This window comes from Hippoglossus stenolepis, chromosome 8 (assembly GCF_022539355.2).
Source record: "Hippoglossus stenolepis isolate QCI-W04-F060 chromosome 8, HSTE1.2, whole genome shotgun sequence".
NCBI classification, from domain to species: domain Eukaryota; kingdom Metazoa; phylum Chordata; class Actinopteri; order Pleuronectiformes; family Pleuronectidae; genus Hippoglossus; species Hippoglossus stenolepis.
In genome coordinates this window covers 23,007,449-23,031,028 of record NC_061490.1, presented here as the reverse complement: position 1 = coordinate 23,031,028, position 23,580 = coordinate 23,007,449, and the positions used below count along the sequence as shown (strand labels likewise).

Genomic DNA, 23,580 nt, shown 5'->3' with positions numbered 1-23,580 from the left:
AGCTTCTTTCCCAGCTGTAGCTCTCATGTTATATAATGAGTCAGTGTAGGCTGACTGGGCTCAGTCAGTAACCAGATTACAACACTCCACAGATAAAGACAGCTGAAGGGCAGTCATCTCACCACACCTTTGTTTTTCTTCCTTCTCTGGTTTATTTCAGTGGAATAGTGTTTACTGGAGTGAATTGTTCACAGTAAGCCCAGCCCTGTTTCTGAAAGAAAAACCAAACACAGGCCTTTAACTCACTGAGAAATAGATTAACAAGGAAGCTTATGCTCTGCTAACTCCCACACAGTTTTTGGCCTGTGTCTGTGGTTTTAAGGACAGTAAGCTACGCCTATCACAGACATTTAGAGCACTTACTAAGACTGACAACTCTGGCAATATCAGACTGAGATTTAGGTGCATCACTCGTGTGGACAAGTATGGTTCCCCTACATTGTCTTTCCAACCTCCCCTTTACCAGCTGTCAGTATAGCTTGATTAATACTGGATCTTTGAGGCTGATACAGATTTATTTGAATCATCTGATAATATACTGGCTGTAAACAGTCTTGATAGGCATCCATTTGACTTGTTTCTTGACTTGTTGAGCTGTAACTTTACTTGATCGACTAATCTACAAATTAGTTTCTTGATAAATCATTTAGTGGTGCTGTACACAAAAATTCAGATTAATCTTGATACATTTTTACATGCAAAGAATGATTTTTGCATGTACGCCTTTTTCCAGTTAACATGTCCATGAGTTGTGAGTTGTTCAGTTATGACTTTGTTATGTGTTAAATGTCTATTTTGTGGAAAATCAAGTTATTACAACATGCACGAAAAATTGCAACTAGCAAAAGATATGGAGTAACCATCTCGGGACTTCAGAGGATTTTATTTCTCTATAGTTTCTATATTATTTTTCTCTACATTTAACCAACCTATAATCCAAAACCCACATTAATTTACACTGAATAAAACACTGAAAACACTGTTTCTAACTTATATCTACTTTGGTACTGTATGCACCAAACATGCAGTACCAACGTAGCCTCCATATACATCGATATAATCCATGAATTATGGTATCTGCCTGGTTTGTTGGTCTGGCTCAAGCTGTCGTAGCTCGCCGCTGTGTCCAAATACTGAAAGGTTTTGTATTGTGTCCCATCGTCACTGTGGACTGGAGATGGAGCACTGAAGTCACAGTTCCAATCCTGCTCCAGCTCCCACCAGCCACGTTGCCTTCCCCTCTTTGCTTACTCATATGGTCTCGCCAGGCGGAGAGGGCGTGTTCCATTCACTGAGATCACAGGAAAGATTGATGTGATTAAAATAAAACGGAACGGACACATTTGTAGACGGGTCATTGGTCCTGTCTTGACCACTAAACCAAGCAACTCAGTCATCCTCTTGAGTTAACAGACCACAGGCTGATGAGATAATAAAACCATTCTGGGTCATTGCTAAGTATCTATTCAGGTGTAGTTTTCCGTGCTTGTTCTTTGACCCCAGCTTGTGCAGCAACATTCCTCATATTTCACATAATGAATGTAACATCAGTAAGTAAAACATGAAACCTCAAATCTTCCTCTTTTAAACAGGTTCTAGTCCATGACCCTGAATCTCCTTTTCACAGAGACCTTTACAAGCGTGTGGATAAACTGCATTACTCAAAGTGGAAACGCACCCACACTGATTGTCAACACAGTGAACTTTGTCTCTCTCTTTCTGTTAGAGGGTGTACTGTTTACCTGATGGTCAGTGGGGTTGAGACAAAAATGTAGAAATTATATTCAGGTTGGGTTGGTGCTCGTTGGCGGGGCTATCTATCAGATTTTTTAGACTGCACGTACCCTTCTTGGGTTGGGTTCAGACTCAAAGTACAAAATGTCCATTTGGTTTGGGCTTGACTGGTTCAGACAGAAAATAGCGGCCTGAGACACACTCTGTCTGTCTGTCTGTCTGTCTGTCTGTCTGTCTGTCTGTCCTTTCGTCCGTCTGTCCTTTCATTCATCCGTTCGTCTGTATGCCTTCTGTAACTCACTCTTTTACCAATGCATGTTAACGTCCTTACAATCTATATAGACAAACAAATTGCATACATTCTTTAAAATGTTTCGATTACGTTCCAATCTTTCCGGTTGTTATTAAAAGGTCAGTTTCCACAGATTCTCCTCGTACAATATGTACTTCATGGTGTTTTCATAATTCAGGTCGTGCCATATTGAGTGACCTTGCATAAGTAACCTATGCAGTGAAGCATGATGAAGCATTCAGAGTACACGGCACCTTTTGCACAGTGGACTCGAGGCCTAGTACAAAATGTTTGGTTTGTTATTTTAAGCTGCTCTATGGATTCAATACTTGTAGACCTAGACAAATAGATTGTTCTGTATTAATGCCTCGTCTACACTACTGAAGATACATTTTTTTAACTGATACTTTTTTCTCCGTTTTTAAACTCATTTAAAAATCTCCATCCATTTTACAGAATATCTCCATTCAAGTGAGAACACAAAAGACGACAAACACTATAAACATGCATCCCGGGCCATTACGGGGGGGATAAAGTCTACATCAAAGATCCGTCAAATACCAGAGAAGAACACTGTGGTCCAATTACTATCGGGCCTGGCAGACGCCTGTGAACACCGGTAATGTGGTGCAGTAATGCTTAATTTCGCTGGAAATTTAATTAGACCTCGCAGTGCTAAACAAACTTATGGAAACCAGTATATAACCACTATTTACATGTACACACTGATACACAGAGTTTTGAGAGTTTTTGAAAATGTGCACTTTGGAAGGCATTTTTAAAAATGTGGATGAAGAGCCTCAAGCGCCAGGGAAAAGGTTTGTTTTGTCAAATATCCATATTATTGTCGACAGGGCGCAAGAGCATTGATTGACATTTTCATGTGTTTTGCTTAAAAAAAAAAAAGGAAAAGTCTGTCAAAGTGTGCAGTGAATCAAATGTCTGGATCTTTAGAAGATCCTAAGAAAGATACCATTTAGCCGGTGTGTTATTTTCCCCTTAACTGATCAGTGTCGTCATATAATTTCCTGCATCCAAAAAGGAAATTGCCAGTTTAACAGAGTCATTTATTCTGTGCTCAGCTTTAGAGATGCAGGCTTCTTGAACCCCTCAAGCTAAGAGCTGGATAAATAACTCCCCGTACTCCCACTGCTGTCAGGATGATCAGGCCTCTTAAGCTCCTCCAGTTCAGCTGCTCATAGGTCAACAGTGGAAACCCAGTGGCTAGAGTAATGTCACGAATGTGGTCGCACATATTCCATAAGATCAGTATGAAACTATTTACTCCATAAATAATCTGAAGGCTACCAAAACGATCGGTGTCCGTGATGCCGGCAGTGCGTTGACCCTGTCGGTGGTGCAGGGGCCGACACAGTGGGCTGCGCCGACCTCCCTGTCCGTCGGTGATCCAAGCCATTCTCCCGGCCCTCAGCTCAGCACCCACGTGTTGTCAGCAGCTTCTGTTACGTAAGCCCTCCTGCCAGACAAAAGCTCAGCCATCCCAGACACAAATCACTGACTGCCCCACGTTGGCAGCCGCGCTGTTAGCGTTAGCCAGTGATCCACAGGGTCTCTATTGTATGGATGTTGGTCTTTGCCGGCTGCCAAGTTGAGACATTTTTGGCCATTAAATAACATTTTGACGGGAAGACATGTCATTTTAAACGTTTTTTTAATGTGATCGCAGTGCATCGTTGCTATTTGACAGTCTTGACTGACATTAGAAGTGAACTTCAGCTTTACTCTCTTGTCCCCACTTTTTTAAAAAGAAAAACTTAACTCTAACCACTGAAAACAATGGTAAATCATGAGGTGCAATATCAGACTTTTTAGCTATATAGTCGAATTGCATCACGACAACTTATCTCATTTGATGAATTTAAACTCACAGCTTCCCTCAACTTTGATGTCATAAATCTTAACATCTGTATGTTGTGTCACATCAGCTATTGCAAGATACTAGTTGTGCAATAATCTGTCTTATGTCTTATTTATGTTGCACAAATGTTAAAAGGCATCATAGTGTAAGAAGTAATCAAGTTACATTGTTAATACTTGACTTGTATAGGCAAATGTGACTGTCTAATATACTCTTAAGTCACATCCAATAATTAAATAAAAAGAAGACATTTTGTTTACATTATGCATCCTGAAATCTTATTGACATATTGTTTTGTTGATTAAATCAGCTGATGCGAGCCTTCCACATGTTTATCAGTCTCTGCGTTTGCATTTGCTGATATGAAAACTATGAAAAATTTGCTTAACGAATAAGCGATTCAGAAAAGATATTTATATGCAAATAATAAAAAAATGGACAATTTTCTTAAATCAAGTTGTATGTATTTGGTTGTACTTGTCTTGTCTTTTTGTTTATATTAATTTAGAGTTATTTATCTATATAAGTTCATGGTTGAACTGTAAAAAAAATGAATGAATGATTCTAATGAATACAGATTTATCAAAACAATTTAAAAAGATGATATTGCGTTGTAACACCAGAGGCCTTGTGGGACTCAGTATGTAAGATTACAGACTCTTTTTTTTTTTCTGAAGAAGGCCCACGTGACATTACATCAACTTGGTCGTAGTGGGCTCACAGGAATGGCTGATGTTTCAGGCCCACGGTGACAACAGCCGGCCCTTTGTTGATCTGTGTTGGTACATTCTGTCCACGGCCCTTCACGTTTATCACCCTTTCACTGTTGTGGGTTGTTTCCTGGCTGTCAGTGCCTTGTTGTCAGTTGATATGCTTGTATTTGCAGACAAACCACAGGGATTATTCACTCAGCCATTGAATGGGCTTTAAGGGTTGCAGTAAAGTAAACAAATTAAAGGCTATACATAGTACCTTTTAAGGTCCAGGGCAGCGGCTTAAGTTATCAGAATCAGTGGAGATCGGGCTGAACCCCGAATATTATAAATGCAGGTTGGAATGCATTGATATTTCTGCTAGCCTATTAAAAAACATCAATAATAAGACTTTTGTTTTGATTACGATTTTTTTTAAGTCATTTTAAAACTTCAGACTCTGATGTTTTTCTTTCTTTGTTCTTTTTTTTTTTGTTGTATTTTTTGTCCATGATGGAAACAGAACTGAGTCAACAGCTCTGGAAACTTACTGTCATATTCTTTCATGGAGGCATCACTTCATATGAGTCTGGTGTCACAAGTTAATGCCCATATAGCAACACACTCACTCCATCACAGCCCCTGTGTTTTCTTTGTTCTTTGTTTCTTTGTTTGTTGGAGTATTATTGTCGGTCAGAACCCAGTGAAACCCACAATTGTTTCAGTCCGAATACAGCCGGAGTCTGTTTAGATACCCTGTGGTTTTAAATGATTGATCGGCCCCTGTCTCACATCTCTTAACTTGTGCGCATGTTGTGATCAGTGGACCTGAACGCAACAGAATTGAAAGACCGCAAGAAAACGCAGAGACCCTGCAGGGGGAGACTGCTGAATGCCTGACTTTGCAGAGAAGGCTCTGGAAATACTCCGCTGGCTGAGAAAGGCCTTTTGTGCTGAAGTCTGTTCCTCCTCTGCGTGCCTGCCTGCCTGCCCGGCTTTTAATAATGATGGAGAATCTGAGGGAGGCAGGGAGAGAGCGTGAAGCGAGGGAACGATGGAGAGAGAGAGAGGTGTAAGAAGAGTAAACTCGTGACTCATCAGCCACAGTGGAATAGAGTTCACTGAGTCAGAGATGAGGCAGGAACATTGGATGGTGGATGAGCCAGGGGACGGATGGGAATAGATGACTGTAGGTAGATTTAAAAGAAATACAAATCAAAGGTCAGTCAAAACTAGATTAGGCAGTTTGTGAACTTCAAGGAAGCATAGTGACAGGATAGTTTTACAGTCGTGCACAGCGGTGTTATAAATATGCACAGAACAGTGTAATTATCTTTGTGTACTACATGGTAGATATTTAAATCATATGCGGAAAGGAAGTACTCTATTCCTAAGACTAATGCTCGTGATTAATAATCATGCATACGACTTGGAGTATGATTAGCATACGGTGGGTAGCTGAGATTTGCTTTCAGTGTTGCAGGTCTAAGATGAAATATTTGTTTTGCTTCCTAACCTGCATTGATCAGCGCCACATTTTTAAAATGTCTGAAACACAAAATTTACAGTAGAGCCCAACCAGTACATCAGTTTGCTGATATGAGCAGACATATCAGTATCTGTTTAATTCTACAGTATAAACAATGCAAAAAGATTTATGTTTAAGTTCTGCGTATTGGATTCTGTTTTCTGTCTATATTATTTTCAAGTTCCATATATTTAGTTGTATTTGTTGTGTCTATTAAGTTTATGCTTAAGTATCAAGCCTCAACTAAATTTCTGTGAGTTTGACAACATCATCTTAGGAATCATTGCCATTTTGTTTTTATGACTTTACTCCCTGATAGCGGCATCAGAAACCCACATCAGTCAGGTTCTACTTTGTAGTATACTAACTTACAGCAAAGTGCTCGAGCTGGACAGATATTACAGAACAGGGCTTGTAACCGTCGAGATGTGGTTCAGAGAACCGCTGATGTGAGTGTTCGCTCTCAACATCTTTCCTGGTAAAATAAGGGCTTTTAGCTTTAGTTCCCCAAAGTACGTCTTTTGAGCCAGTGCTACTTCGATTCAGTCCTTTTGTCTGGTATTGATCGCCGTCTACATCCTTTGTGTCAACGGCCCGATTGATACTGACGCCCTTTTCTCTCTCTCTCACTCATAATAATGTTTCTGGATTGATTTTTGGTGCCCAACTGATGCTAATTGTTTTCAGAGGGACTTCTTTAAGACGTACTGTTTCCTCTGCTATTTCAGTATCTGATTGTCTCTAATTGGTTTGGAGGGAAAGCAGAGTTTATTTAGGCTGTGTGCTGAATACTTCACATTCACAATTTAAAAGTCATAGTCTCCGCTATAGTTATTGAGTGTTTTTTTATTCTGAATTCACAACAATTTAATCAAGAAGTGTCTGTAAAAACAGGATCTTATCTGAAACCACACAGCGAAATTGCCCTCATGATATGTTGTCATTTGACTTTTATTCTGTTTCAATGCAAATATGGGCTTTTGTGAAACACTTTGTTTGCCTCGGCCGTCGTCATGGGTGGGTCAAGTGACTGCAAAGGTGTCAAGTTCAAAAGCAACTGGGCCGTGTTTGAAAAGGGATTAAACAGGGTCATTATATCAATTTGCTTCTCAGTCACTGTTGCACACATTCAAGCAGTGAAACTTCATTCAATCCCATGTAAGCTTTTGCTAATCTTTCTGGACAATGTTGAACTTCTGATGAGTTAATACCCGAGTTGTTAATCTTCCTCTGTCTGTCCTCTCGTTTCAGGTGTGGCTGGTAGAGCAGCTCGAGGCAGAGGATCCCTCCCCCCCACCCTCTCCCCTGGTGCCCTTTTAGGGGGAGAGCAGTGTCCTCGTTTTGTTTGTTTTTTTCTTTTTCTGCCCGGAAGCAACCCTCCAACTTGTGAATTCATGATCACATGACCGTGGATATGGACGCAGTCCTATCCGACTTTGTCCGTTCCACTGGAGCTGAACCGGGATTGGCCAGAGATTTGCTAGAGGGTGAGTTGCAGAGTATTTTATTATTAAGCCACTGGCCTTTCTGAGACCCCCTGAATAAAATACTCTACTTTATTGTCCAGCGCTCATGTTACACAATAATTTCTCACAACAACAACATCACAAACTTGGAGAACTTGAAGAGATAAACATTAAATCGTTCTTTATCCGAGCAAGTGGGAAAAATGTAAAATCGGGGGGAGGGTATGGGGGGGTTGTGGTCCCTGTATCAGACAGTGCTGCTGCCTTGTCACTGTTGATTAGGTTATCATACTCTAACAGAAAGAAGGTATAGCTGGAGTCAATGTGCTCCTGTTGCCTAGCAGCAACACAAGTTGCAGATAAGAATATGGGTTAAAAATTCAACGCAAGACAGTGAACAGCAGAGACGTGCTTCAAATTCTCATATTTATCCAAGCAAAGGAATGTGCTGGTGACCTTTACATAAGATAAGGCAGCCTATGGTTGCATCAGCTTGTGGTGAATTTTTAAACTCATTAAGGATGGAATGGAAACAAGATTTAGGTTGTCACACTGGACCTGTTTGCTCAACCCCCCCCTCTCTCTCCGTAGGCAAGAACTGGGATTTCACTGCTGCACTCAGTGACTTCGAGCAGCTTCGACAGGTGCATGCTGGGAACCTGACGTATTCTTTCGCAGAGGATAGAACGTATCTGCCTCTGGAAAAAGAGATGGCGAGGGTAGGACGGCCCATCCTCCACCGACAGGACGAGGTGGTGCAAGGTGAGGCCACAACAGAGTTTAACATGTTTAACAGAGTTTAACATGGAGATGTACTCTGTGACTCAGTAAGCGAAGATATTGATTTCGACCATTGTCAGGTAACCAATGTAAAATTACCTCTTTTCTTCTGTCTCCTAAAGCTGTTTTCAGACGTAAACTGTGGAAAATTGGGTTTTCTGGAGTTTGTCTTTCACACATGAAGAATGCAGGAGAGTGTCCGGTTCCAACACATTCACAGCAAGAGGAACATTTCCAGAACATACAGGCGTGCAGGAGACAGGGCATGAAATATAAATTTCAGTGCAGATAAGCAGTTTTTGTTTGACACCAGCACAGACCTCTTATCAGCAAATGCTCTCAAATCTAGTTTGCCAAATTTTACTTCCTCATCTGCGTCTTGTACGTGTATGGCAGCTCTTTTTCATCCTGAGATATTTGTTCTCTTTCTTCCAGTTTCACGTCCACACACTTGCTTGGAATTTCCTGGACATTCTGCTGTTTTCTCACATGGGCTCCCTCTGACATTTTCAGGACATTTTTCTACAGGGCTGGCAGGAAAAGTTCCCGGGAAAAGGTTGCTTGTTAGCAAAGATTTTCCTCCTCATCCTCTGCTTGTCTGTTTTTATTACAGCCACAGAGAAGCGGCTGTCCAGGGGTATTTCCCACGCCAGTTCAACCATCGTGTCCCTGGCCCGTTCTCACGTCTCCAGCACCGGTGGTAGCAGCAATGAGCCGCTTCTGGACACGCCCCTGTGCACTTTCCAACTACCAGACCTCACCGTGTACCAGGATGACTTCCGTGGTTTCATCGAGAGGGATCTTATAGAGCAGTCAATGATGGTGGCCTTGGAGCATGCAGGTGAGAGAAACTGAACACAGGCCCACAGGGTTTCTAGCCACCAGGGCTCAACCAAATACTATCTCTGCTTTCAGAGAGAATTACCTGTGGATTTTCAGAGCTTTGAGCCGGTTGGTTTGAAAAGTCTGACTTCGGGGTTATACTTTGTTAGCTTGCAGGTCACACCAACACCAGTCGTAATAGAAAATAGTTATAAAATGGCTCAGTTCTTAGGTGACTTGCCTGTTTCCTTTTGTCGTATCTGGCACTGAACTTTTTGGGGCTTGGCTTTGAACATTTGGAAGTTCTCCCAAATATTGTTCCAAATTCATTTCCACACCCAGTTTAGCTCTTATACCAACAGCTTTTTGTAAATGACTCAAACACTTGCACTTTAGCACTACGCAATATTTGTAATTCAAACCGATGAGTCAAGTTTTTTTTGCCGTCCGCCTGCAGGTCGACTGAACTGGTGGACAAAAGTAGTTTCAAACTGTCAGAATCTGCTGCCGCTGGCAACGAGCGGAGATGGAAATTGCCTGTTACATGCAGCCTCGCTCGGTGAGTATCACAGACCTTTCAAACAAGACCCCAGTACTGTGCAGGTTTCACACTCTATTAACGTTCATTAAGAGCGCGCCATTGTTAGCGGAAGCACTAATTGCGTTTTACAATGTTGCACTGCACTACACTCACTTAGCCTTTGTGGCCCACTTAGGAGCCCTAGTCCAGAAAATTAATAATGCTTCAACTAATGTGCAGGCATTGTTCCATGTCTTGTAGTGCATCTCCTGGACAGTAGATGTGAAAGTAATATTAGTTTAAAAGTATTTAAAGCCTAATTCAGCTTTTCATTTACTGCAAAATAAATATTTTATTTATTTTGGTCTTTCAAGAGGCAAACACAATTTTCTTTCAAACATGTCAGCACAACAACACTACACAATAACACTGTTGCTCTTTATCATTATAAGTGCAGTTTGCAGATGTTTTGTTAAATTCGATCATTTTCTTTTGTAACACAGGCATGTGGGGCTTTCATGACCGCGACCTGATGCTGCGTAAGTCGCTCTATGCGCTGATGGATCACGGGCTGGAGAGAGAGGCACTGAAGCGCAGGTGGAGGTGGCAGCAGACCCAGCAGAACAAAGAGGTCTGTTTTGTAGGCTGCACTTTTCTCTGGGTCATCTTTGTAGCTCTGTGCCGACTGTGTGGGGGCAAAGCAAAGGGTCCAGAGCAGAGAGAATGTTGCGAGCGTTTGATCAGAATGCTGCTTGTTGGATGTATTTGACCACACGGAAAAAATACAGAGGGAGACTGAACAAATAACGGCCTTTGTGCGCCTCCAGCTCCTTTTAAAACACAGAGACAAGAGGAAACAACACCAGAGAACAAAACACTGATATGGCACAACAGTCCTATGACATCACTTACATAATACTCATCGTCATTCTGTAGCAGTATAATATTTGAAGCTTTTAGTATATCAGGTATAGGAAGACATTTTTGTATCAGATATGAAAAGCCTATTTCTCCCGATTGCTTCATTGTGTAAACATGGAGCTTTGCAAACATTGTCCACTTTATCAGCTCCATCTGCAAAAGCTACTGCAGTTCAATTCAACAGTTCTAATACATTATGTGGTGAGGTGTTTCTAACCCTTATGTAAGGAGGCCAGAGTGTGAGACACACCTCTGGTACACCCCCGCCAACTATGACCTCACTTCCTAAGTATTTATTTCAATTAACACCTCTATAATATCTCCAACTCTATTACAATGATAAAAAAGGAAAGTAAAAAGCTGATAATTGTGGCACTATAAAAGTTGCTTTTATGGCATAACAGTTGAATTGCATTAGAGTGCACAGGTGTACCTAATAAAATGGCCATTCAGTGTGTGTATATAGGTATTTCAACAGCTGCCTGCCTGTATGTGTTTATCTGCATGTAGAGGGAGGAAGTGAGATCCAATCACAAGTGGTCACACATATGGAGACGCATTCTAATGCCAAGTCTGAACTGATGTACTTTGAGCGGCCCACTTGTGATCAGACCACACAAGACACACATACAAGGTGTGAGCAGAGGTTAAGTTTGTTTTCCATAGCGGCTGCACACAGTGTACAGACGCCCACAGAGGACGAGCCGCGCGCATGACTGCCTGATGTTCAGCCGTTCGTCAACAGCTACTGTATCTCTGAGGTGTCCTTAAGAAAATCACTGAAACCAAAAATGTTCCAGAGGAGCTGCTCTGTGGGCAGCGGCAGATGACTGTGGCTGCACTGGGAAGCTTTTTTGTGTGAATGTGTGAGAAGGGGGGGGGAAAAAAGTTTTCTTCTTCTCCATATATGGTGGTTAAAATCAGGATGTTGATGAGGCTCCTAATGCCTCTGTTGAAATGACACAGGAGGTCGTAAAAAGCTCTGGTTTAATCCCTTCTCTCAATTGTCAGCATGTAACCTTGTGGTTAGATGCCATAACGCACCGCATGCTTTTGTGACATTTGACACTCGCTCTCTAAATGTGTGTTTGCCTGTGTGTTTCCTCTCTCCTCAGTCTGGTCTGGTGTACACGGAGGAGGAGTGGCAGAAGGAGTGGAATGAACTGTTGAAGTTAGCCTCCAGTGAGCCGAGAATACACTACAGCACCAACGGCACCAACGGGTAAAGTCTGGCCCAGACAAAGCAGAGGCTGTTAACCCACCACATACTTGGTCACACTCATGTTTTTATTCATGAACAAACAACTGCGCTCACAATCAGAACTGAGCGACTGGCCCTGATTGAATTCATCTGCAATTGACTGTATTATAAATAACTATGTGGGTTAAAAATTTCAGTTTGAATGTTTTGAAATCCAAATTATGTCATTTTTATACTCAAAACCACTTTAACTACAGGCAAGTCTCAATATTCTTCTTGTTTTTGTGGCCATCAAAGAGTCTGCTATCTACATTTTTTTATTTTCAGTTATAAACTCCTACAAGAAGATTAAATTTGCATTAACGTCAAATACACATGAAACTGTGTAAACCTTTTGTTTGTGTGTGTGTGTGTGTGTGTGTGTCTAAACCAGAAGCTATGTTGCTGTTGTCCTCAGGGCGGAGTCTTCGGATGAACCGGTTTATGAGAGTTTGGAGGAGTTTCACGTCTTTGTGCTGGCTCACGTTCTCAGACGACCCATAGTGGTGGTGGCCGACACCATGCTGAGGGACTCTGGAGGAGAGGGTAAATATTCTGAGAGCCCGGCATCACTAGTGCATGTTGTGTGATGTGAAAGACTGACATTGATCGAGTTTGAGTTATTGAAGTAGTAATGTATGAACTACTACCACTGACCCACTTCTGTGCATACACGCATACATTTTCAGCAACACACAAAAAGCCTTGTACTCAGGGATTGTATTTATCCGTCAATATGTCTGTCAATTAGTAAAAAAAGAGGGGGTTGTGACACATTGAGTTCAGCGGCAGTATGTGTCCGGCTTTTTCTCCGCTGCCTCAACCCTTTATTACATGAAAACCGATGGTAAACCGTTGAATATACCTGAAGCCCAATGGCATCTATTTCCTCACTACACAATTTTCTAATTCCACAAGGGCCATTCTCCCACTAGTGTCAAACTTCAATGGGAGGATGAAGCAGAAAAGAGAAATAAAAAAACACTATGAGAGTGAGTTGCTGGAACAACGATCAGATAACCTTGTTCTCTCCTCTCCAAGTTTGACGTCAGCAAGTAACACTTGAAATGACGCGCTAGCTTGCAGTGCATCGCTCGCTGTCTGTCTCGCTAACGTCGCCGGGCAGTGCATCGCCCGCCACGTCCAGAACTGTGCTCTGTGACTTTGTGCCTTTTAAAAAAGAAAAAAGCGGGAGTGAAATACAACTAGTACACTTGATAAACGCAAACTGGCAACAGTGTTTACACACCACAGCCTGGACGAGATGAACAAATCATCCGTGAACATGTATTCATGTGCATGTGCATCAAATGAAACTCGCCCTTCCCAGCAGCAACCTTTGTGGTACCAGTCAAGACAATATATGTGTGCATGATGCGATTCTCATTAATTCACACATAGTTTTTAAAGCATGACCATAATTATGTATGGTCTCTGTATGAATGCAAGATAGAAAGAAACAGATAGACTATTAACATACACTATGGAGTGTAAGTCGTGTGTTATGTTGGAAAATTAATTAAAAGAAATCTGGGAGAGCCAGTATAAATGGGTCTGATGCATCGGGTGCAGATAAGATTAATCATAATATTGTTATATATAATTTATAGGTGCTATGCTTCAGTTTGTAAGTAGAGGAGATGAAGCATTGCTACTCACCAAGCTGCAGAGCCTGAAGTTTTCTGTATTTTATACGTTAATGTCAATATCACTTATCTCATAGATTAGATTTTATAGAATTTAATCAGTTTGATAGACGTTGTGTGTTTATACCTCACCCTGCTCCGCATAGGTCGACATATTCTGATACTGGCAGATGGAGTAAACAGTTTTAAAGGAGGGAGGATTGTAGTGGAAGCACTGGGCTGTCAGGTGAAAATGGCAAATGGCTCATGGGTCAAGTAGGAGGGGGGCCCGCGAGCAGGAAGGTCAGGATCAGGACAATCGGGTCAACCAGTGGACCATAAAACAATCCATAAAGTTCTTACCGGCCCTGTCTGTCTGTTACCGACCCTCTAATGTGTGTTTACAATCTGGACTAATGCAAAAGTGCCATGCAGCAGAGAGCACATGTAATCGAGCCCCACTGACCTGTTCCACGCCGAAGTGCAGCCCCCTCTCGCCCCATTACAACTCGCTCTAATCGAGTTTGATTGTTGTCATAGCTTTTAATATGCTTTGCTTTGTTAATACTCTTAAGACCCTCTCCTTCTCCCACTCTGCTCTAGACGTCTGTGAATATTGCTTAAGTCGTGCTTTTCCGACGGTTTAATGTCCTTGTTGCTCTTCCGCAGCCTTTGCTCCCATCCCGTTCGGAGGCATATACCTACCGCTGGAGGTGCCAGCTGCTAAGTGCCATCGCTCGCCGCTGGTCCTGGCGTATGACCAGGCGCACTTTTCAGCGCTGGTCTCGATGGAGCAGAAGCACAGCTCCAAAGAGCAAGGTAATGCTTGGCATCATCATTCTGTTTAACAGCCTTTTAGTGAGGAGCTGATATTTAAAGACGTCAATAAAGTGCATAACATTTTTACATTAATTGTTCCTTAGGTTTGCTGAATATTCAATAATAATTCAGAGGGTTTATAGCCAAAGGTATTTAGTAATCACTACGTGCTTCTTTTCTCATTTAGCACTTGGTGCTTTTGCTTGATGGTTCAGTCTTTTTTAAATATTGACCTAAGCAGTTTATTTGAGAATAATGACTAATGGCCCATGGGCTTTGGAGTGTGTCCAGTGACTTCTGTAGCTCAAGAGCAAGGGAGCAAGTGAGCCAACCACCACCTGTTAGTGTTCAAGTTAAATGATTGATTTATTGATAGATTTTTATGATCGTGTAGTGCACATTACGTGCCCAGCCTTAAACAGGCTTCTTTAGAAGAGGAAAAAGTACAAAAAAATAAAGAAACCATAGTAGCAGCGTCGATAACAAAACTAAACCAATAAATCATGCTGACATTCTTGTGCACAATTTGCAAGATTATCCTTCAAATTCAAGATGCTGCTCGGACATTGAATTCATATCAGCTCAAGAACAAACCGCTCGAAGCATCCACAAACAATACTGCTCAGACAGAGTAGGCTACAGAAAGTGGAACATTTATTATCACTTCTCTCTGTAGACAATCCAGAGTGCTGAATAAAAATAAATTTATCTCCTTCTCCCCATCTCTACCCGCAGTTGTGATCCCTCTCACGGACTCGGAGCACAAAATGCTGCCTCTGCACTTCGCTGTGGATCCTGGGAAAGACTGGGAGTGGGGCAAGGATGACTCAGACAATGTGATGCTGGCAAGGTACGGACTTTCAAAAGAGGACGTCATCCATTTTCATTGTGATTTTTGTCAGGTTCAATTTATGCATTCAGTGCTTTTCACAGAATGACTTGTCTCAAGTGCCGGCACAGGGTCTCAAAGGATACGGATGAAAACGAGAGTGACACCTGCATGTGTACAGTGTTACAGGCAGCAGTGTGTCAGTGTGTGGGGATTGACCCCTGACTCCAGATTAGCCACACTCACTGCCGGTGACAATAAGATTAGCTCTAAATACCTTCTATGAATGGAGCAGGAGAAGGAGCACCAAAATAGCCTCTCAGTAAGAAAAAAAAAAAATCCTGCACCTTGTTTCGTCAGCCGGTGACACCGTGGATATCTCATTGAGATGAAATTGTGGAAGGCGATGATATTACACGAGTGGCTGTTAACGTTGTTTGGAAAAGGTCATCGAGTTAAAAGGCTATTTATTGCAGGACAAGAAATCATAACAGCGGCGAGAGACTTTTAGTGTTTCTGCCATTTGCTGTATCATTCAGAGCCAAAATACCACCAGTGTGGAAACTTAACCTGCAGTTTTATTATCAGCCTAAATTAAAGAAGACAACCAGTATTTTGTTTGAAGCAATTTAACAACCTTTACTATAAACATCCAGACTGGTGATGGAAAAACTGAAAAATAGGTTCAACATTGTGATGATTCTCAGCCATGTCCCAACCCGAGCTCGCTTGGTTCGGCTCGTTTGAATCATAGACTATGGAAGCACCTGAAACCGGTTTCCTCTCGAATGATGGCGACTCCACTGGTTGCAAAAAGAAGTCAGCTTCTATAAAAGTCTATGAGAAAATGACTTTACTTCTCACTTGATGTATAACATCAGTATAGATTAAGGAGTTTATGATCACAATCTCTAGTTTCAAGTCTTCTTCAATATGTTCATTTTGTAAATTATGGTCCCATTTAGAGCCAAATAGACCATAAAACACTGGAACAAGGATACAGTGTGATTGACAGCTAGTACCATCCAATGGACGCAGGTCACAGGTATAGGTGGGCGTGCAGTGTCCTCAAGCTCTAAGTCAGGCTCCACCCCCTCATTCCTCCAAATATGTTTTTTCTTCTGCTTTCAAAAAAACAAGCTGGTGATGCAAAAAATGCCAAATTTGAGACTTCAAAACAGCAGTTCACAAACCGAAGGGTGACGTCACGGCCGTCACCTCTTGGTCTGAACGAACATCACCACCAGTTTCTTGTTTGCGTAGTGTTAGCAGTTTGGGACTGCAGTCTTTGTGTCTCTGCACATTTTAGTGGGATGTTATTTTTCTCAAATGGTGGAAAACATTTGGTGTGTTTCCTGTCCTTGTTGACACCAGTTTGCCTGTTGTAGCCAGTTTTATAAATAGAAACCATTTCGAAATCACAGATCTTCTGTGACCCTTTTCCACCACAATTTCCTCGTCTCGTGCAGACGTCTGACTCTTCTCACAGTTGCTAAGTTGCCAACGATGTGTATGAGGTTTTTTCCCTTTGCTTTGGCCACAGACACGTCAGGTTTGAAATACTATTGTTAATAGCATTATTATGCGGATGAGGGTCATGCCAAACTGGTACTGGTAATTGTAATTGTAATTAACTCGTTGTTTATTTCATATTAATTATCAAGATTGTTTAATCACCCAGCCCTACTACCACCACATCTGGATCTACTTTGTGGTTGCACATACCTCACATTTAATCATAGTATCATGTTTTAGAATCCAGATCACAAATGCTGTTCAATACTGTCTAACAGCAAGGATACTGTTGTACTTCATCATTTTCTGTGATGCTCTCGTCTCGTTGAGGTTTGTCTCTCGTTCTCTCCCACTCACTCTCTCTCTCTCCCTTTTCCTTCCAGTGTGGCTCTTTCTTTGGAGGCCAAGCTCCAGATGTTACACAGCTACATGACGGTCACCTGGCTGCCTCTGCCCTGCGAGGTACAGATCCACGTCCACACATTCATCCACAGCGATGTTTACAGAGCTGTATAAAGACCTGCTCTGTAAACAGGTTTAATCATACGTGTTATTAGACATTCTTTAAAAAAGAATAGTGAATTATTTTTCAACTAACCATGAAGACAGCAGAGTGTTCCAAAGACTCGTTCAGTGTTTTACCATCCAAATTGAGTTTTGGAATTTAAAATAACCCACCTTGTAATGTGATAATCACACTGTTGCCAAGGTCGTTTGTTGACTTCAAGTGTTGCAGCCGCTTGTGATTAGTGTTAATTTTCCACACTCATTATAAACCAGGGCAAGATTTTGAGTTTCCCTTAGACATAAGAGCAGCTGACTGCTGTACAAACCATTTGTGAAAACACAATTTACTGGACCTTTCAGGTCATAACGTCACGCCACACAAACACCATGACAAAGGTCCTCTTGTGTGCTACATGCTAACACCAGGCAGCTCGGAGGGACACGTTTAGAGCATTTTCATGGTTGAGCTGCAGAGAATTTGGCAGTGCAGGAGTCTCTGTATGTGATTCAGGGGCTTACTCTGTTTGTCAATGCTGCCACAAAATAGCTGTGATGGTTGTTATTGCTGTGAGACTGTAACTGCTCCTTGTTTGGGATCAGAATACTGCACCACTATGTAGGTCATGTCATCGCCATATACAGAATTCTTTATTATTATTATTCTTTACAGCTTCTTTAGCACGCGAGTAAATATGAGAGAAGCCTCTGGTCTGCAAAAAACACAACTCTGTGAATCTCTCTTTTCAAAACTGCTATGTCTTGATTTCTTCTTCCCCACACCTGAGGGGGGAAGGGCCTGCACTGTAGTGAATTTGACTTTCCTTCTTTAAGGATTGCAGGACACTGAATCTGAACTACAAGTAACATCCGTGTCTTATAAATTTGATATATTTTTAGTTTCCAGTGGGTTGGAGGTGATGTACATTTTCCTCATACACATCTACAGTATTTTTCCAGCTTGTGCTTCTGCTTTGTTTCTCTGCAGCAAGCGCCTCTGGCACAGCCCGAGTCTCCCACTGCATCGGCAGGAGAGGATACACGCACGCCTCCTGACTCAGGCGAGTCGGACAAGGAGTCAGTCAGCAGCAGCTCCAACGGCAACTGTGACACAACCACGGGATCAACGACCTTTGGAGGCGGGTCCTTGGCCAAGAACAGCTCCTCGTCCTCATCTAGTTCTTCTAGCACAGGTTCGGCAGGGACAGGAACAGCTGGGAAGGACAAAACCAAGAAGGACAAGGATAAAGACAAGAAGAGGGCAGACTCTGTGGCCAATAAGCTCGGCAGTTTTGGCAAGAGCCTGGGCAGCAAGCTGAAAAAGAACGTGGGCGGACTGATGACGGGAAAGAACGCTGGAGCTGGAGGTGCCAAGCAGGAGGGCGGGGAGAAGAAAAAGGGCTCATTTAGGGGGAGGAAGGGCAGCAAGGATAGCTCGCCTTCAGCCCATGCCTCAGAGGATTCTGGGAAAGGCTCCCCCTCCTCAGGTAGCGAGCGTCTCAATGGAACAGGAAGCAGTATGAGCAGCAGTGGTGGGAGCAGTATCGAGAACGAGACCTACAAGTACAGTGCAGATGTGAAGGTTAGCCTCGGCATCCTACGAGCCGCCATGCAGGGTGAGAGAAAGTTGATCTTCTCCAGCCTTCTCACCACGAGCAACAGGCAGCCCTTCCAGGAGGAGATGATCCAGCGCTACTTGACCGACGCAGAGGAGCGTTTTCGGGCTGAGCAGGAGCAGCAGCGTCGTGATGTAGAGAGGAAGGGCGTCACCAATGGCATCCAGCCATCTAAGAAGGAGGTGGTTGGTGGTACGGAGCTGACTTACCGGCCTTATGAGGCCAAAGAGGTGCTGTCAGAGAACTCGTCCCCTTCCTTCAACCCCCTCAAATCCTCTCCTTTGAGCCCCTCTATGTACTCTGGGGTCATTCCCATCCCCCGGCCCTCCTTCATTGATCAGACTCCTGCTGCTGCACCCCTCACCCAGCATCTTCACATGCATGGCTACATGGAAAATCGGCGCCAGCTAGCCGGTGGCTCCCCGGTAACCTCCTACCCTGGCCTCCCCTCGTATGCCACACTTCCGCGACACTGCCCCACAACACAGGGACCCTCACACCCTCAGTACAATATCCCACAAGGCCCCTCCTCCCTCAGTCCCTCCCGCCTTGCGCCCTCATACCCCCCAGAGTTCGTCCCACCAGATTATCCTGTGTCTGAACCTGCTGCTGCTGGGAGCTACACCAACGGCTTCCGGGACATCCACCCCAACCTAGACTCTCGGAGTGGGCAACCACCAGTCAGACACTACTCGCTGGGCAGCGCCGGTGGTTTGGCCGGCCTGCCGTCCAGCCGCTGTCGGACACCCAGCTGCACCTACTTCGGACACCCCGAGACGGGCAACTACTGCTCCTACTGCTACCGGGAGGAGCTGAAGAAGAGGGAGACAGAACCGGCCATCCACAGGTTCTGAGCGGACCTTGCTATGGCTTGAATTCGTTGAGTGGCCTTTTCAGTTAAAGTGACGGCTGGGGCGGATCAGCCTCTGTACGGACAAGAGAACGTCAAACAGCTCCCTCCCTCTCTCAGCTGTGTCACTTCCACCTCAGAGCGTGACGGAGAGTCGACTCCATTACTGAATGAGCAGGGTGGCTTCTGACTGCAGGGGAGATGGTATTAGACCATAGGATAAACTAACTGCACTTCTGTTACATTTTGCTGTGGCTCTTATGCAGGTGTCGTGTATGAGTGTGTGTGTGTGCGTGTGTTTTGTTTGTGTGTGTGTGTGTGTGTGTGTTTGTGTGTTTGTGTGTGTGGGTGTGTGTTTGTGTGTGTGTGTGTGTGTGTGAGTGAGTTGCAGGCTCTCCTCCTTTATCAGATTTTAACGCCTTGCTATTGTCTCCTCCTAGTGGAGAGAATGTATATGGCAGGCGCCGTACATAACACTTATCAACACACAGTGCATGCACACATACACACCAAGTCAGACTCGCACTACACAAACAGCGATGCAAGCACAAACAAAAGGCACGAGTGTCTCCTCTCCATTTGTGGTCCGTGATAATGTTTGGGTGGTGAATTAAGGGACGTTTGAGCATTTTGAAGTCACATCCTCTGAGGGTGATATCAGTGATTTCATTTTACACTACTGTTACTAGATGCTTGCATCACACGTACCTCGGGAAACAGCAGAGTTAATCCTTTTTTTTCGTCGGTCACCATTTGCATAATGCAAAATTGCAACTACCGTGCAATGCTAATCGTTAAGCGTTCTGTAGGCTGCTGTGGTGCTAATGTTCCAGATTGCAAACACACGTAAATGTTCATGCATCCAACACCACTGTCCTGCATTGTTAGTAGTATCTCTCCGGCTGAAGCAAACTATACATTTTGTCCAAGTCATATATCTATACATTGGATTTTGAAGATGTCAGCAGTCGGTCGCATTATTGACCCGGCGTTGTAGAACAAGAAGACATAGCAACATAGGTCAATAGTAAGATGCTGTTCCCGGAGCCTGATTCGGAGGATTTCACATGTGGTTGGAATGTTTCTCTATTGGGTCTTCCTGGTCCTGTCACAATGGATGGTGTTGAGGCGTTTTATTATTGTGGCCGACGCAGGTTATGCAATACAACACACTACAAGGTGAAGATGTCACATCCAGACCAGCAGAATTTGGAGACGCGTGTGAATAGAGCATTTTAAATAAGGTTTGTTTAAAAATGCCATGCAATACATTTTGGATTTCAGACGGGTCAAAGTTTCTGTACAGCAAACGACGAGATCTGTTAATTAAACCGTTAACACGAAGCTGCATCCGAGTGAAAAACGTTCTGCAGTTGTAATTGTCTCCAATTTCTGTTTCTGTTAATGCTGCTTCGCATTCGCTGGATGTTGATGCTCAAAACTAATAATTCACATTGCACTGACAAACTCTGGTTTCCGAACGTCACGACAAACCCTCGACACTCTGCTGCTGCTTTTAGAAAAAAATGTTTCTCATCATCACACTAAAGGTTAACGTCGCATCCACGGAGGGACGTCTTACTCCTCATTGGCTTGGTCGCCCACTGCAAACATTTTTAAAGTTCTACTGAAGGCGGTTTCCTAACTCCTGGCATTTGTCTCGCCCCGAAACCTGATCTCTCTCTCTCTTTTTTTGCACAAAGTCAAGCACTTTCCTGATGTCCGTCGATACCGTATGTTTTGCTGTTTTCGGAAGTGGCCTGACTGTTGTCCTGTGTTCATCTCTGCAGACACTGCCACCTCTGTTCATGGGAAATTAGGGGCCTGAGGGTTTTTTCTCTAAAGGATTCAGTTACTGTAGAGCTACAGCATTTCGGTGCCAGTGTCACCATCTAACTCAATTTCCTAGTTGCCTTTTTTGACATTTGTCCTCGCGGCATCACCATGTATTTCCTCTGAAAAGAAAAAAATTATGTAAATCAAATAATCCACTGCTTGCTTCATCGCCTGCAGTTTTGACGACTACTGCCCCCTAAATTTTAACATATTAATATTATTTTCATTTGTGTTGACGCTTTTGAAATAATGCCATTATTCTCTTTTCAGTTTCGGCAGAGGGTATCAATGAGTTGATACCCAGCTGGTGTTCTGTCTTTGAGTTTTCCTTGTTATCATTTTAAGGCTGTTTTTGTTGTGCAAATGTCAAAATGACTACTTAAATAATGAATAATCTCCCTTATGATAAGCCATGGTGGAGTGACCCTCGTTGCTCCACTCCTCCGGCACGAAGTCCAATAGAAAAGCACAATTTAGTATGCAAGTCACTGCCTTGCCCAGATGAGGGCGCCCCTGATTTAGTTTTTTTGTCTTTGAACCCAGTATTTGGAGTTTGCCCTTGTTGCTCGAAAACCCAAACTACAAACATAAATTACCAAAATGTCAGGGGAATAAATCTCACACGTACTAATTTAACACTATAACAATATGTTTAGGTATTTTCCAACAATTGCAGATGCTGTTAAATGAAGGAGGGAGGCTTTTTTTTTTTTTTGCCGTGCATTTAAGGACAATAAAAAACACAGTTTCCCAAGAAAACATTTGCTGTGTTTGTGTGTTGACGTGTTCATGCACTAGCATTTTAAAATCCCATCAAATGTTCTCTTCCTATGGGAAAGTGATGCCTGTTTAACAAAGAAAGGAACGTGTATGTGTGCATACTCTCTGTCCTCCCTCCAAAGTAATAACTAGCTTAATAAATCCATTTCTTATTTTTATTTTTGCAACGAAAACGGATGCCTCAGAACTGTGTTTAAAAACATCGGACTCCACAGGCTAGACTTTTTTGTATTTAAGATTTAAAAAAAAACAATGAGAGGTTGTATGAGTATGTTCCATGTTATTTTTGTAAAAGCCCAAAGTTTTACAGTGTTTTTAAAAAATGGTAAGAATGTATATTGTTGGATACTGAAGCAGGGACGGACGATGAGCTTGTAAGAGCCTGGGTTGGGTGTAGAACTGTTGTTGAAGGCGACTCCCAGACGAGCCTCGTGAAAACGCGGGGCTCCCTCGTTGCAAACTAATTTCCTTAATGCTGACCTAACGAGATACCATTTGAGAATATATATTTATAGTGAGATTTTTTTAATAGGTTTCCTTGTGGAATGTTTAGTTAAGGCGAGTTAGGATGTTCTTTCTCACATGGCTAATTGTCATAGCAGTCTGGCTTTTATTTGTTGCATTTTGATTTGTACATTTCATTTCCGTTTTTTTATTTTTTATTTTTCTCTCCTACCAAAACCAACCCATGCTATGCTGAAACGTGACGGGAACGCTCTGGTCGACCCGGCGCGTTTCCTCCGAACCTGAAGAGAAATGGCTCAGAATTAGTTTTGCAACACAACTGACCCGAGTATATTTTTATATATTATATTGTAAAAACACTGTCGTTTCTGTGGGAACAGAATATTCATCATCGGTGACATTGACATGGAATACTTAGAGTTGCATGGGACTGGAACTGTTGCATGTAAACCGCAATTCATTTTACCAAATTTGTGCATTATTTCAACTTGATTTCAGATGTCCTGGTATTTTTATCTTTTTTTTTTTTTTATTATTTCATTTTGTTTCATCTTATTTTCTTATCTTTTGAATGTTTTGTTTTGTCTTTGAGAGGAGAGTCTCCCGAGGCTGTGTGACAGTGCAATCTGGATAGAAAGAACATCAGATTTTATGTTAGGTTGTTATTATTATTATTATTATTATTATATTATTATTAATTTTTTGCACCGTTTGAATAAATTCTCATTGTATTTCAAGAACACTGCTGCTTCTCTCTTTTGTGTTTTAAAACAAAACCTTTTGTCGTTGGCTGATTCCTGAGTCACACATGAGTCAGGTTCTGCATATATATATATATATATATATAACAAAGTGTTACACATCTTG

General features: G+C 42.5%; 1 protein-coding gene across 1 annotated transcript in view; it reads left to right on the top strand.

Moving 5' to 3' along the window:
• Window positions 1–23,455, top strand: part of otud7b (OTU deubiquitinase 7B) — a 34,519-nt gene extending 11,064 nt beyond the window's left edge. Inside the window, exons 2-12 of the mRNA XM_035163531.2 lie at window positions 7,377–7,612; window positions 8,183–8,353; window positions 8,985–9,212; window positions 9,651–9,752; window positions 10,217–10,344; window positions 11,750–11,856; window positions 12,293–12,420; window positions 14,169–14,318; window positions 15,054–15,168; window positions 17,046–17,124; window positions 18,155–23,455. Of these exons, the coding sequence (XP_035019422.1) occupies window positions 7,528–7,612; window positions 8,183–8,353; window positions 8,985–9,212; window positions 9,651–9,752; window positions 10,217–10,344; window positions 11,750–11,856; window positions 12,293–12,420; window positions 14,169–14,318; window positions 15,054–15,168; window positions 17,046–17,124; window positions 18,155–19,636 (2,775 nt within the window). The 5' untranslated portion in view covers window positions 7,377–7,527 and the 3' untranslated portion in view covers window positions 19,637–23,455. The remainder of the gene's footprint in view (window positions 1–7,376; window positions 7,613–8,182; window positions 8,354–8,984; window positions 9,213–9,650; window positions 9,753–10,216; window positions 10,345–11,749; window positions 11,857–12,292; window positions 12,421–14,168; window positions 14,319–15,053; window positions 15,169–17,045; window positions 17,125–18,154) is intronic.
• Window positions 23,456–23,580: the final 125 nt, after the last annotated feature.